General features: G+C 40.2%; 1 protein-coding gene across 1 annotated transcript in view; it reads right to left on the bottom strand.

Annotated features, from left to right (window-relative positions):
• The window catches only part of TAF4B (TATA-box binding protein associated factor 4b), a 72,102-nt gene that overhangs the window by 20,801 nt on the left and 35,309 nt on the right, over positions 1-15,992 (bottom strand). The window contains exons 10-13 of the mRNA XM_062501286.1: positions 11,117-11,286; positions 8,237-8,367; positions 3,699-3,824; positions 2,690-2,746 (exon numbers count right to left, since the gene is read on the bottom strand). Of these exons, the coding sequence (XP_062357270.1) occupies positions 2,690-2,746; positions 3,699-3,824; positions 8,237-8,367; positions 11,117-11,286 (484 nt within the window). The remainder of the gene's footprint in view (positions 1-2,689; positions 2,747-3,698; positions 3,825-8,236; positions 8,368-11,116; positions 11,287-15,992) is intronic.

Raw genomic sequence — 15,992 nt, 5'->3', positions numbered from 1 at the left:
CACAGCAATTATGTATAGCCTTTTGGATAAAAGAATCCACTGCAGACTCTCTGGATGTACTTCCAGCAATGTTAAGATGTTGCTTCCAGCTACTGGATGACAGCACATCCTGGATTTATAAGTATTCCTTGTCAGGATGTACACCCTGTATTTTGGGAAACTTTGCTTAAGAACATGCTACAGTGACATCACTCCACACTCTCTCCCTTCTCCCAGGGGGTCACCATCAACATATAAAAGACAGCTTTGAAGAAGGCAGGTCCATATTAATTCTTAAAGAACTAAAAGCAGACAATCAGATCAGGCTTTCCAGCAGATGCTCAACTGGAGTGACCTGGAAAGGATCTGATTTCAGCTGAGAGGGGTATCAAAGTTTCCACATTTGGCTCCTCAGCAGCAGACTATAACCACAACATGACAATACAGACAGAGAAGGGTAAGCCATTTCAAGCCTTCATCCCACTGTACACCATGCTTCTGTGTTACTGGTTTTAGTCTTGAGATATTTGTTGATTTTTATTTTGCTTTTACTCCAGTCCTATTCATGCTCACATTTTTTCAATGCAAATGTGTGCAGTTTTCTCCAAACTGTGAATGAAGTGCTAATTTTTTCCAGCTGCATTTGCTCTCATTTCCACTCAATCCTGAGATGGTCTCAGATGAAAAAGCACAGAAGGTGGGCATTCCCATTCTCCATGTGAAGCTTGGAGAGGCTTCTGGCTGCTTCATTCTCCGGAGAACAAAGCAGCAGGACAGAGGGCAAGTGAATACCAACACAAAGATCCATGTTGCCCCAAGAGGCACATCTGCCTTGTCTTCTTTTGGTGGAGCAGTTGGAGACTGGGAGCAGTACAGCATGGAGAAACACGCAGGACAAAGAGTGATGCAGGTTGTGTTAGTCTGGCACAAGATGAGATGCACTGAAGGAGGGGAATTCAAGACATATTAGAACACCAAGCACTAAACTTAGATGCCTTCTCTTGCTCTGTTGGCTCCTTTTTTTTTGTATATCACGATGCCACTTTTTAAAAGAGATCTCATGAAAAATACCAATTAATCTAACTTAATCTTCTTTGTGTTCTAAATATGCAAACCACAGAATATTTTTCATGATCTTACACATTTTGTTCAGAAAACAGGAGAAAAGAAGCTGCATAAATGAATTACTTTGCAGTCTTTATTAAAAGAAAGTACATCTAGAAACAATCAGATGATGCAGAGGTAAAGTCACCTACAAAACAAGACAGATTAGCATCATTCACTGATTGTTGATCTTGGTGGCACTAGAGGGCAAACTGGGAAGGGCTTTAGGGCAACTTTGTACTCAGAGATTGCAGGAATGACTAAAGAGTTGTAGGCAAAAACAAAGAATTAAAAGATAGATAGTAAAGCAAGTTTCTTCTCTCTCATTTTACAAATTTTGTCTACTATGGTGCAAATCCAGAGCATTGATTCAAATACTATTTTACTGGATTTTCATTTGTTTTGCCTGGGCCCCTACATTAATCCAAACAATAAGGGCCTTTAAAGCATTCATAAATAACCTGCTGCTGCTGCTGCTGGCACCTAGGAGCCAAGTGCAGCAATGTTAAGCAACAACAAATTTCATAGTTCAAGAGGCACAGTTAAAGAAAAAGGTTGCTCAGAAAATCACTCTCATTTAGTACAAAGATCCTTAAAAATTGCATGAAATCAGTCAAGTAACTATAGAAACCAATTTCTTCAGCTCTGTATCACACGTCTCACACCTCAATTGTCTTTATTATCGTCTGCTGTCAGATCCTTAATCAGAAATGTGAACAGGCTTGATGATTTATTCAGCAGGGACAAGAATCTGTAGGTCAAGTGAAAAATTTCACACACACATACACACGCACACACATCTTCAACCTTAGGTACTTTCATTTCATTCTGTTCCCAGTAGCTCTGGGGGCAACTCCAGTGAGATCCAATATTAAGGCTCAATTAAAATAAGCTCCAATTAGTGGAGCTTTTTTCTCTCAGGCTAGAAAAGTCAGGAAATGGATATTGGGAAATGTAAAAAGTCAGCTACTGAGAGGAGGCTGCAGACATAAATGAACTTATTTGTTGATTTCTACAGTTGCTATGCAGAGGCCTCTGGGAGTAAAAGCTTAACCAGTCTAAGCTATAAACTAAAACCCCTGCAGCTAAACATGAACTGTGTGAAACAAGGGCTCCATTCCAGAACAGAAAACTGCTGGGCCCAGAAAATTAAAAGCCAGAGGCGTTTTCCATTTAAAACTAAATCCCAGTACCGCCTCCCAGCCAAAGAATTATAAGCAGTATCAGATTTACAAAACGAACAATTACCCTGGAAAAATGTAGCCTATTGTACGGTCCCAGATGCTAAATCTCAAAGTTTCTTTTTTTTTTTTTTTTTTTTTTTTTTAATTCCACATTATATTCCTACCAAGTGCACTGCTGCAGTTTACAAAGGACTGCTTCGAGACAGGACTGAAACTGCAAAAATAAAATGTTAAAAAAAGAGAGCTCATAATTCATTGACCTCATTTGAAGCACTGCCCTTGCCTGTGGCAGTTCCTGTCCTTCCCCAAGGCCTCTGCAAATGGTATGCAGCAGCAAAATAAACCCTGACCTAATTGCCAGGACAGGGCTGCCAACCTTCTCTCAACACACAAAGGCAAGCATGGTAACTGGAAAGTCCTACCTCTTTTGCTTTCTGCTTTAACCGCAGTTGCTCTGGATCTTCTTTATTGGAACGGCTCTACCAAAGGAAGAGGAAAAAGATTGAACAGAAATTACTGGCGTCCAAACACCATCCTATCTGTTAAATATTTAATACATGACAGTTTTCTCTGGTGACTGAAAGATTTAGCTCCAGGGGTGAATGCCTCAATCCAGACTGGCTTCCATCCCCCTCCATGCACATACGTGCGCACCCCTCCTCATCTGGGCCGGCTGCCTCTGCTCTAGCCAGAGGCAAGATTAAGCTGAAAATGATGCTAACACTGTCAGTCAGGTCCAGTCTAGGCATGATGTTGTTCATGTCAGCAGCAGACACTTAAAAAGGACAGGAAGTAGAGGAAAGAAAAGGAGTTGTATTCATACAAAGACAACAGTTTGTTCAACTCTGGATTAGGCTTCCACCCAAGTGACACCATAATTCGGCTTGAAACAAAACCAAAATAAAAGAATCAACAGAAGATGGTAAAGTCACAGCTGATGAGGCAACATCTACTGCTGTAGTTGTTTTTTTTCCTCCTCTTCTTAAGGGTAAGGAAGAGAGAAGAAACTCTGTACTAGCAACCGCTCCATCAGGGGCTCATGGATGCTGGAGTAACCAGCTCCAAGGCTAGCCCTCGGAACTTGACTACAGAAAACAAATACACTTGCAAGAGTGGTAGATCTCATCAGGCTTCTGTTTCGGAGGCAAAAAGAGATACAGGAAAGACAGATTTTTACTTCATTTTGACCAGTAGGAATAATCTCAAAAGAGGAGTTTACCCCATGACACATTTCAAAGAAATCTAGTGAACTTGATTTAGAAAATGTGAATAGGTTAGAACATTTTCTGTATAGCCTCAATCATCCTAAACATTATAGATTTTCAGTGACGGGGTTAATGGTCACTATATTTAAAGCAGAAGTAGGAGAAACCTGAAGATGGTCAACAACCTAGAGGACATGACTATTTCCTTGGAAACCTAGAGTCTTACCTTGGCTGCTCGAAGTAACATTTCACGTTCCTCTTCATCTTTTCTCTGTTTTTCTAGGTGATCGAGCTTCTCCAGAAATCTCAGTTGTGCTCTGGTGTCACTACACACAATGTATTTATCACTTCCCTAAAAACAGAAGTTTGTTATAGACAACTAGGATTTAGTAAACCTAATGGGAACAATCTGAAAATAACAACACTGTTTTTCAAAGCTGAAATGTGTGGGCTGTTTTAGAAAGACTTAAGGTGGTAGGTAGTCATTTACACACCTCCTCTCCACTGAAGCATGTTTCCAGGTATGTGTGACTAGTAAGAGGTTTTTGAACAAGAGACTTTAACAACATCTAGTCTATACCAACTATAGCAACAGAAGTTTTCCCTAATCTTAGACTAAGGACTGAAATTTTGTTTTAAACCACCAACTTTTTATCCAGTAAACATGTAAACATGTTAGGAAAAAAAAAGTAATTGTAAAGCAGCAGGGCATAATATCTTTTCTCCTTTGAAGAGAAAAAAAATAGAATTGGACATTTTAACTTTCCAGTGCTCTGTGTTCTAGTTTCAGCTGTTTAATGCAGCAGTTGAAACAAGCATCACCTGGTATATCCAAAAAGATGGTTTTTGTATTGGAGGGTGGTTTAGAACCAGTTATAATGAATCTCAGGGGTTAAGAAGGTGAAATATATTATATATGGTTTAGTATAGCTTTAAGAATACACATTTTTGCCAGAGTGAAAGCTTTCCAAGTCCCAGGATAGTTTATGTTGAAAGATAACCTAGGGAAGTCATCTGGTCCGGACACCTGTACAAAGCTGGGCCAGTGAATACTGGTGATTAGTATTACTCCAACAATCACTGGACACACACAGGCATTGAAATATGACTGAGCTCCTTTTGGTCTAAAGAATAGCAATCAGTAGTTTATTTTACATTCTATTTTGCCCCCACTGGAAAGCCTGAATTGACATTTACTTTAGCTCAGAAAGGCAGAGAAAGGAAAGATCCAAAACATGGTCAACTGGCAAGGAAAAGCTTGGTTTTACTATTCTGCTCTTCCAATTACAGGCTTCTTGAGCCATGTGTTGGCCAGAGGGCATTTAGGCAACGCAAGACATGGAGCCCGTTCTAGATGAGGCATGCCTGTGCCCCCTCTTTGTACCACTTTTAACTGCACATCCTACAGTTGTCTTCTTTCTCTGTTACTTTGTGAACTTTTTCTTTCCCCCCCAGAGAAATTTATCCTGGGGCTTTTATCAGCCAAACACACTGTGTACTTTCAGCAACTCTTTGTTCTATCTTACCCCAATCTCACATTGTAATGAAACAACTCTGATATACAACTATTCTAAAAGAAGCACAGGATATTTTACAGCTGTATATTAGGCAAGGTTATGAAGGCAGTGATATGGACTATCAGTGACTTCAGTTACTCAATTTTTAGTTTTCAAGGATACTACACTCAGACTCTTCTTCTCACACCCTGTTGTGCACTATGAAAAGAAAGAAGGAAAAAGTTCTCTTTTGGAGCACTGTTGTCTCCTAATGTGAATTTTCATGACTGAGTCAGAGCATGAAATCAATCCCTTTTCTGGTACTATGTTTGGTCCTTTTCAATAAGCCACTTCATTGTCACATCTTACCAACTGTGGGCTCAAAACACACCATATGCTGCAACCAGAGACATTCCCCAGCAGCGCCTGTGTCTCTGCAAAGAAGTCCAACAAACCTTTCCCCCCACTCTTCTGTCACTGCTCAAGTTTTTTTCAACCACTCCCCACAAAGCATGCACTATTTCTGAGTCACTCTCAGTACATCAGTACAACTTGTTTTGAAGCAGCAGTTTATAATAATCCACCACCATGCCACAATCCTTTTAAAAGGACAAAGAAGAAAGCTGTAGTACTAGAAGATTATTTTTTCCAAAGTTTAGAAGTGTTTTGGTTTGGAATAGCCATATATTTACACACTTTAAGACAAATCCATGACCCTATATCAACCAGCAATGTAAGTCTCTCAAACAGAAACTCCCCAATGCACTACCACGAGCTTATATGGGACAAGAAATAGGTGCATCCATAACAGTATTTCAGCTCATCACCTGTTTTAAGACAGCTTATTTCAGGAATTTTTAAAAGAGGAACACCTGCAGTTATATTTTGTCCCACTCAATAAACTTCTCTGTGGCCATTTAGAAGGGAACTGCTGAGACAGAAAACATTACATTGTACCCCTGTTCATGACTTCTAGCCCGTGCTGTTATGATGAAGCATCAACACCCACATTCTATGGTCCTACAGAAAATGCAGTTTAGTGTTGTGGTGTTTCAGTGTTACTGCATGAAGGGAAAATGTTTTCATGGAGCATCATTTACAGCTCAGCACCACACCATGCTTCTCAGAGCCATGAGCTCAGAGGCTCCAACCACAGGAGCACGGCAGCTGTTGCATGCTGGGATGAATCCACATAAAAATCCTTTCCCTTTATGGTCTTCCAAAGACTCTATACGAGCACTACAACAAGAGCTGCGTCACAGAGAGCAGCTCCCAACCATCTGAAAGCCTATTCCTACTTCACATAAAGAGACCACCATCATAGTTTTATCCCCATTAAGTCAGTGACTTCTAATTATAACTTAAATTTAGCAAAAAAAGGATAAAAGTTGACAAGTCTAGATGATGGCACAGCACGAAGCTTTTACCCTGCCAATTCACTCTCTCTGCCAGGCTATCTATCAGATCAAAGCTGCTAGTCATGAGCTGAGCAAACTGGGAAGAAGAGTTTCCTGAGCATGATCCCATGAATTACTGGCCTTTTTACACCAACTCCTACCCTAAGGACAGTTACTTTGGTTTCACCACACCTACCCCTACTATGGTCTCTTTGTAAGGAAGATAGGCCAGTACAAAGCCTTATGGAGCAACCACCCAAACCTCCTGAGAAGGCTCTGAGAATTTATCTGACCTAGATGTAGCCCACATTGGACAGGGGTACCTACACAGTCAAAAGCCATGAGGGAAGAGAGAATAAGGGGTAACCAGATGGAATACAGAGCTGTGTAAGTACCCATATTATACATAATGGAACTCCAGCACCCTGCAGTGTTCTCTTCTTGAACTCAAGATTTCTAAAAGCCTGTCAGCATCTCTCACAATAACATTACTCACAAAGGTAATCCTGTAGGACACTCCTCTGTAGCGTAATAACATCTTCCTAACAAAAGAGAGTATCTGTGCCTCTAAGATTACCGTGCCCATTACTTTTGATTTTTTTTGTTTGTTTGTTTTGCTTTTGAGAAAAGAGGAAAAGAAAGCCATCTTATTGCAATCTTATAATCTTATCATTGCTTCTGGCAATTCAATCAGACAAAAACCTATGTGTTTTTCTATTGCTTTAGTTCAATGAGAAAGAAACTAGCCCTATCCAGCCTACTGTCCAAAACAATTTCCTTCTGTTCTTGGTGTCTGCAAGTTCCACTGGTTACTCAGAACTTCAGCTTCCTCCTCACTTTTGTTGACAAGCTCAGTTGTATCTCCCAGTTTGGAGAAAACAACATACAACATGTGCAGATTTCTGAAGCTTTTTCATACAAAACTCTGCACTTGTTCTGTATTGATTTTCTTTTCTATTACATCTTCTTCCAGCAAGGAACAGAATATTTCAACTGCTCCAGATAACACTGTAAATTGTCAGAAGTTTCCAAATAGTTGTGCCTCTTTACTATTGGTGCTCTAGTGCTGAAAATCCCATAAAAAGTGTTCAGTACAAAAACAACTCCTATTCCATCAGTTGGTTGCTCTTGTTAAATTTCATTAAGTATAAAGTTCTTGTAAAAAAACTCAAACCTGAACAACTAGGACACAGAGTTGACAGATACATTTGTTCCTCTCTTTTTTTCTAAACCAGCTTCACACTGAAAGAAGGATTAGCATCTTGCTATTCAATGACAAAAGAAAAAAGAAAGAGCTGATTTGGCTTGTAAATTATCACTTCTCATTTGCCTCATACAAGTATCTTAAGGGATACTAGCTCACTTGTACACAATATACTTTATACTGAATGAAGCTATAAAAACTTAAGATGAAAAAAGAAATCTTAAGATGAAAAGGGCTTCTGCCTTCATGAAGCACTTTCTAAAAGTAAAATAATCAATTCAGTTTCTAAAGGCTTTTTACTGAGCCAATACTGACTGCAATTCCACCAACAGTAAATGCATAAGGAAAACACAAGCCCCTAAGTCAACCCACCATCAAGAGCATTCCAAGTTAGCTTTCCATTTACGATGTAAGAGACTTTGTGTAACAGCCACCACTGCAATGGAAGAGAAGCACATGCATTAATTCTTATGTTGGGTTTTAAGAGCACCTGTCCAACAAGTCAAATGGAACAGTTATACGCTGGGCTAGACACATCTAAAACCAGCCTTTGGTAGATACTGAGAACGCAAATGTTGCCTGTGATGTGCCCACACTTAGAAGAGGTTTACCTTCAAGGCTGTGAAGCAGGAAACTTTGTGCAAAACTTGCTAATGATTTCCTTTACCTTGTGGGTTGATACTCTGTGCTGAGCAATTACAGTTAGTTTTTCCAGGAGCCCTCGTAATCTCTCCTGTGTAGCGTGGGAGATCAAGTTCACAACATCAGAGTTAAGTTCCATAATGTCATGCCTTTTACCTGTGGAAGCAGAGAAAATCCATTACATGTTTTAGTAGTAGCTGATAATTGAAATAATTAGCACAGCAGGTATTCTGTTCCCCCTGGAAGTCATACCCATTATGAATAAAGGTTTGGAGATTATGATTTTCCTGGTAAAGCCACAACTTCAAAGATCTTAGACATTACATTAATAAAACTTAGCCTGGAGCTTCAGAAAATATAGACATTGTTTCACTTAGCCTCCAGAACCACTCTCCTTGCAAGGTCATTTATAGGACAAAGTTAATAAGAACACAAATCAAGCTTCATGTTCAGGGAGGGGGAGAAGCGTTAGCTGTAGAAATTAGTGCCATATTCTGTTAATTCCAGTAATTAAAAAAATACAGAATTACATTTTGCCCTGCTTGACACCGTGCTTGTTAACAACTCATGACATTTATTTGACGAGCAGGAATGGGTTTTGCAGCACGCTCCAGGCACACGAGACCCTCCAAACTGCCTTGACTGACCGACACGGGGCAGACGGACCCAGCCAACCCACGGCAGCCGCTCGGACAGCGCAGATTCCAGTCCGGCCGGGGCCATCCTGCCACCACCTCCAACCTTTCCTCTTGGGCTGCCGCCGATTCTCTGCGTCTCAGCAGCTGAGACCGAGGCTGGTGACAGCTCCAGGCAAGGCTGTGCTGGCCCTGCACCCAGAGCTGGGCATCACCTCTGTGACCTTCCCACGGCTGCAGGCTGCCGACGGAGAAGCCTTCCCGGGGCTGACACCATCCATCACTCAGCGCGGCTCCATCGAGACACCTGGGCGGCAGCAGCTTTTCCCTGGTAGGCACAGCAGGCAGCAGTTCCACATGCCTCATACGTTGTACCTGTCAGTAGCACTTTTCCTTGCCCTACACTGCATTTACAGCAGCTGTAACACTTTATGATGCAATATACAGCGCGCCTTCAAAACCCATTTCAGAATTTACTGCCAAGCGAAGTGTTAAGAATGGATAAACAGCACACTGTAAAAAAACTAATCACCTATTTCATTTGCTTTCGCTGCTGTAACTGAAAATGAATGACAATCTCACAAGGCAGGGACGACCTAGAATGTTTTCCCAGATACAATCAAAGCATTCCCCTGTTTGATCAGTAAGCACTGACCTGTAACTTAACTGAGTGCAAAGCTCATTTTGCTCAAGCACCTTCCAATACTTCCCCTGCAGCTTCTCACTAGACTATCAGAAACACCAACTTAAAGACAAAATAAAATCCCCCCAAACCTCAAGATCTCCTTACTCACACACACACATTTCTTAATCCAAAGGTGGTGGTTCAAAAGCAGACTGTTAACTTTCTGAATTCCTCTACTCCCTGGCAGCATCCCTTTCCTCGCGAACAGGAAGCACTTATAATTTATTAATTATTTTTATTGCTATTATTATTACTGTTGTTGTTATTATTATTATTAATTCGGAACAACTACCATTCTAGCTATGAAACAGCCAGGCTTCTGCTTTCCATCTTTCAACACACTGTCTTTACACCCACAACCAGCAAATTATTCTAGAAATACTCTCTGGTTTTGCAGAGCTCTTTATTTTCCCTTATAAAATTCATAAAATTTTTATTTTCCCTTATTTTGCACTTCCCACAAATGATTGATTAATCTTCTACTGAATTTTGAGAACATCTTCTAGGCACCAGGTCTGATGTGTATTTTCCCTTTGCCACTAATAACACAGCATTTACTATGCCCCATACAGCTTGAGATGACATCTGGCTGACCTGGGCAGGAGCACCAAGGTCACAGGTAGCACTTGCAGTTTATGTGCTTGTCACAGGCTAGCTGCTCACTCTGGACTAAGAACCAGTTGTGTGTGGAAACAGAAAGACTTAGTGAACATGTGGTTAAACCACTGTGACAGAATTGTGACTGCACATTCAGGCTTTTTCCTGGATGCTCAGTTGTAAAACTCAGTGTTCCAGTACAGCAAGTACTGGGCAGAGGGCACAAGCAAGAAACTGAGCAACGTGCATAGAGTTTGCTGTCGACAGCAGTGGGACCAGCCAGTGTGCTGCTACATGAATGCATACTCCCTGCTCTGGCATAATACAGCATTGCTAAGCAACACAATATTTTTTGCTCAAAAGCTAACAGCTGAAATGATATCTACACTAGAAACTTCCTGTAACACAGGCATTCAATACACATTCCACAGTAGTATTCACTATACAGACAAACAGCTTCAACATCTCTTTTGTATAAAATTAACAAAACTTTTTTTCCATGGAGGGAGTCATATACAAATGTGCTGTGTGCACTGGAAGTTTAAAATTTCTTCCTAATGTTAATCAATAGAGTACATATACCTGAACAAGCTGAAGAATGCAAAAACTGTTAGGGAAGTCAGTGTAATGCATCAAGTCAGAAGCTGCTGAGACAGAAAAGCACATTTAAGGGTTTTGACACTGGCACCTTAATGGTTGTTAAGTGTTGCATTAGGTTTAAGAGTAAGGAAGTTGCTCACTTCTCACAAGCTGAAGTGGCATCAGTTTCTTTTTTCTGGTTGTTCTTCAGACTGTTTCTGTGTAAAAACACCTTTAAAATGCAGGTGTTTTCTAGAACGGGAAGTGAAAACTCAATATTGTTTGGTAGAAACACATGAATTGAGATGGCAATAGCTCCAGGTCTTCTTCAAAGATTGGAGACTGGCTGATGAAACAGGCAAGGAAACACTACAGCCATACATATCTGCTATGTGTGCTTTGTTCTCACCTATGTTCAAGATCTTATTCTGAAGAGCTTCCGAAGACAGAAATGGTTCATCTGTGCAAGAGTGAATCACTGCACCAATGAGCTCAGAGTTTGCTGCCAAAATGCAGGCATTCTCCTCATTGAGATTAACCCCAGCCATAGAAGTCACATCATTTAGGTCATCTTCATCTCTACAAAAGAGGAGACCAAGATTTTATGCTTTGTTCAGAACAGACACAAAGAAAAGGTCTCAACTATCAACAAGTAGCCACATTCACATATCCTATATACAACAGATGTTTAGTGTGGGTGTGGACAGGGAGCTCCTAAAAGCTCTCACACTTCTGCAAAGTGCCTCTGAAACATTAATTTGGCTAATGCCTCAGCTGCTAGGCATGCAAATCCTTTATATGAAACCAAAATTTGAACCAGCTTGGAAACCTAGGACTGAGTTAAACCCAGATTAAAAGTTCCCACAACCCCTAACCCTGCACCACCACTCTCGCAGCCTTAAATTTGTCCTAAAACTAATTCACCAGGTAGAACCAAGTGTGGAATAAAGCTGAATGTTGATTCATTGGACTATAAACAAGCCCATTTTCTAACCAAGATGTATATCTTGCAAACTGAGGTTTAGAGCACAGGCTCATTAGCACAGCCCTGATCTTCAGTTTTCTTTAGTAGCGAGTTCCCTTAAAACACAGGATACAAACACTCCTTGATTACATACTAGAACCAATCCAGACCTTATACTCTGGATCAGTCCTACCATAATTATGTACATAGTGGGGAAGATACCACTGCTTCTGAAGCACCATGCCAGAGCTCTAGCTGCTAACACCATTAGCTGAATTCTCATGTGGCAGCTTTGGACTCTATGTTCAAAATAAAAACTCAAATCTGGCATATTTAGGGTGAACATCACTCAGACTAGCTGTAATAGCCTGTGTGCTTCAGCCTAATTTTTTTTTAGAGATCATTTAAGCTAAAATACTGAATGAATCTTATATGGAAAAAGTTTTTGTGCTACTTTGGCAGTGAAACAATCCAAGTTATTATCAAATAAGTTCAGATCATCAAGAGAGAGCAATTTTACTTCACAGTGTGACAAAGGCCCTAATAGTGGCTTCAGATATTTAGGACCAATCCAAAATAGACATCTGCAGTATTAGGACAGTTAAGTAAAATCACTCAATCTGAACATCTTTTTATTTGGAAAGCACAGGAAACAAAACCAACATTCACAATCCTCTTGAAAAGTGTTCTCTGGCAAGGTTTGATAAAGTTCACCTTCAGAAAACACTGTGTGGCCTCAATAACTTTTGAACAAGGGGTTAGCCAGAAATTTACCGTTCTAAGGCAAAATGGTATTTCTTGGAGGCTATCCTCTGACTGACTAGAGGTAGAAGCTAAAGTTATTAGAACATGAGTTGAGGTTGAGGTTAAACAGTACTGAAAAGACACAAGAAAATGCTAGGGTGTTTTCCTTCAATTACAGATGTATTTTCTGCTTTGGGTTCCAGAATGTTTCTATGCCACGATACTTCTGCAAACTTCCAGTGAGATACCCAGCCAGAAAAAGAATCCAGACTTGAGTCCAGCCTTTTGCTACCCCTCCTTCCATTTGTGTGCCCTCATTGCTAGCAGGTTCAGTGTCTGTGTTCAGGAAAAAAGAGACCAATAGATTCTCAAACCAGCTCCAGTTCTTTATGTCTAACTAGACACAACAGTTTCCCAACCAGGCTTGTGCCCCAAATCCATCATGCTGAGAAATGTGTTAAATCCCAGGATTGTCAGAACACTTAGCTGTCCACAGTTACAACTTAAAGCTGAAGCCAACAGTGCCAGAATAGCTTCCCTCCTCCTACTCCTTCTCACCCAGCAACTGAGCAGCTCCAAGTGTATGCTCAGGCTCTATCAGCCTAACAGAGACCTTGAACTTTGAACAAGCAGTGTCAATGAAGCTTCACAGGATGATAATTGAGTGCTAACTGATCTTCACAAATACATTCCAGTATCCTCTTCTAAGTGACCACTACAGAGAAGTCTTTGCTGATGGCAGAGACAAGAATCCTGCTGAAGCACAGTAACTGCCACAGACCTGCTGACAAAATCAGCACAACCAGCACCAGGAACACACATCACAAGCTACTCATGCTTATGATGGAGTTCCACTCCAGTGGAATTGTTTATGTAATCCCCAGGAAGGATGCTTGCATCCCAGGTACAACTGCATAGCATACAGTTTCAGGAAATAATTTTTCCTTTTAATCTGGCCATATACTCAAAATGCTCAAGCAAAGAACAGAAAAACTTCTATAATGTACATCTGTCCATTTTTCTACATAGACAAGTTTCATTACTCTATAACCTGCCATTACCAGGTTACCATTTTCCTGATTATTTCCATGCACATAGTCTCTCTAGTGTGTACAAGCATAAAAGACTTTATATGCAAGCAGACATCTCTACCTGTACTGTTCTTCAGGATCAGTTCTAACTTTTTCACTGTGAGACTAAGTTTATATTAAGTCAACAAGTCATTAGCTTTGACAAAATATATGGAAACACTGTTGGCACTTATTTTACTTAACCCAAAGAAATTACCACTGTATTTCCTTAGAAAAGTGCTCACTAAAGATTAGTAGAAGTTTCAGAAGCCATGGTAAGTTCATACTTTTTACTACTCTTTTTTCTTTGTTCAAACAAACTTCAATCATTTAAAGTAAGGTATCATGTACTTTGAGTAAGCTGTAGAAATCATTCTAATAAGGTGATAAACTTAAAATATTACAGAGTGTACATGAAGGTGTTTCTGATGAATATTGACTTGCTTTCACTTTCAGCAATCTCTCTATAAAGCCCCTTTTCTGCATCACTTCCTTTAATGCTCTTTGCATTTGATCATGTCAGACTCAAATTAACAGGAAAAACTCACCCAGCTGCTAGAAGTCTCCAGAGATTTAGGCTTACCATGACAAGGTGGAAAACAGAACTCAAGAGTTCTGAGCTACACACTGCATGAAGTCAGGTTTGACATTTATGCTGGATATTCACTGCCAAAGAAGCCCAAGCAATGCAGATGCTCCTCACACCCGTGGCTTTGCCTGCTGCCTGAAAAGTGAGTCTGTGGCACCCTCTGGTGTCTGACCACCGCACTTGTCTTCTGAATCCCCCTATTTTTACTCCATTTTATCCAGGAGCCAAAGAGAAAACTAGACACAGAACCCAAAACTCTGTGCATCATCCCTGACAACTACCCAGGCCAGAACAATTCCAGCCAAGCCAGAAAGTTGCATGTGCTTTGGAGAACAACTCTATTAAACAGAATAAATTAAAAACAAGTATCTGAAGAGGAAATACGCAATTTATTTTTTTCCAGAGTGCTCTAGCATATACTTTACAGAAACCTGTAGATCAGCTTACAAAAATCTTAATTTTTTGAAAGCAGACTATCTCTTGACATGCCATGGTGCAATGTCCAGGAAACAGCTGCAACAACATCTAGAAGGTTGGAATGCTTTGTGGGTTTTGTTTTTTTTTGGTTTGGGGGGCAGGAAATTACCACTCTTTCTACTGCTTATCTCAGGCAACCTAGACCAGCCTGTAAAAGAGCAGACAAGGTCCAATTGCAGCAAATTAAGTACAGCTTAGTAAGCAGAATGTCCTCAAATCCTAACCTAGCCTAGTCGCACAATGGCAGAGGGAGACAGGTTCCATGACACACTGCAATGGGAGTGCACAGTAAGAACACTCACATTAGTGCACATGTACAATCACTTCAGTTACAAGACACACGAAAGACACACTCTCTGCTTGTAACAAATTTCATCACATAACCTGAAAGCAGTCCATGGTGCCTCTCTCTGCCTCACATCTGATCAGCAGTTGATGGATCATAGGTCAGAAAGTTTAATTACAGCAGCGAATAGAAGAAATACCAAGGGTATATCCAAACACAAATTCTTCAAAGAAAAGAGATTACAGAAATTTCCAATCTAAATTCTCATAGACTTATGCTGCTTTGAAGATCACAATCCAAAAGCAAGAAGAGAAATCTCTACTGAATCACACTGTAAAAGCAGTTTTCTCTCTACACTATGAATTTAACAGTTCCAGGAACGACTTCCAAGATTTCAGATTTAAGACAGCTAATATATTCCATTTGGAAGAAAAAATTTTTCCCTTTTTTTGTGTATGAGTTTGTTGTTTTGTTTTTTGGTTTTTTTTATTATGATATTGATGAAGGGGTTGTTTTTGAACATCACTACCCAGAATTACATCCCACATTATATTCTAAAGTATATTTCATAAGAACTTGGGGCAGATGATCAGAGGTATTGCTTTAACATGAGCTTTTCATTTCAACTTCTGGAAACTACTGTTTTAAAGTGTTCACTGTATACTGTATGTCACTGCAAACAGCAGCAGCTCTCTGTCTATACCATGCATTCAAAGCTGCAGTTTTCAAGAAATGATAAGTCAACTGGTCAACAAGATAGAGGTGTCATCATGTCTGCTTTTTAACCTTGGAAGAGCAATGTCAACTTGCCCTGAAGTGGTAACACTAATAATGCTTATGGCAGTCTGTATGTTTGTTCCATCATTACACTCCATAGCTGTAAAAATAATTTCTGCTTTTGAAAAATTAATCAGCTGCCAGAACTAAAGGCTTTAAGCACTCTTGCCATCTAAAGGCTTAGGGAATATGTTAGAAACCATGATTAGAGATGCAGTCGAAGACTTTCACCCGTATACACAGAAACAAGCTTGTAAGACGAGCTAATAAAAGATTCTGAAATGCAGCACAGACAGAGCTTTAGACAGGTTACAAGCCAGTCCAAGTAACAGTTCAATGCTATCAGACTATATGTAAAAAACAGAGGTTCTATCTGCT

The sequence above is a fragment of the Cinclus cinclus genome, chromosome 1, assembly GCF_963662255.1.
Source record: "Cinclus cinclus chromosome 1, bCinCin1.1, whole genome shotgun sequence".
Lineage (NCBI taxonomy): Eukaryota > Metazoa > Chordata > Aves > Passeriformes > Cinclidae > Cinclus > Cinclus cinclus.
This window is presented reverse-complemented; position numbering and strand designations above follow the sequence as displayed.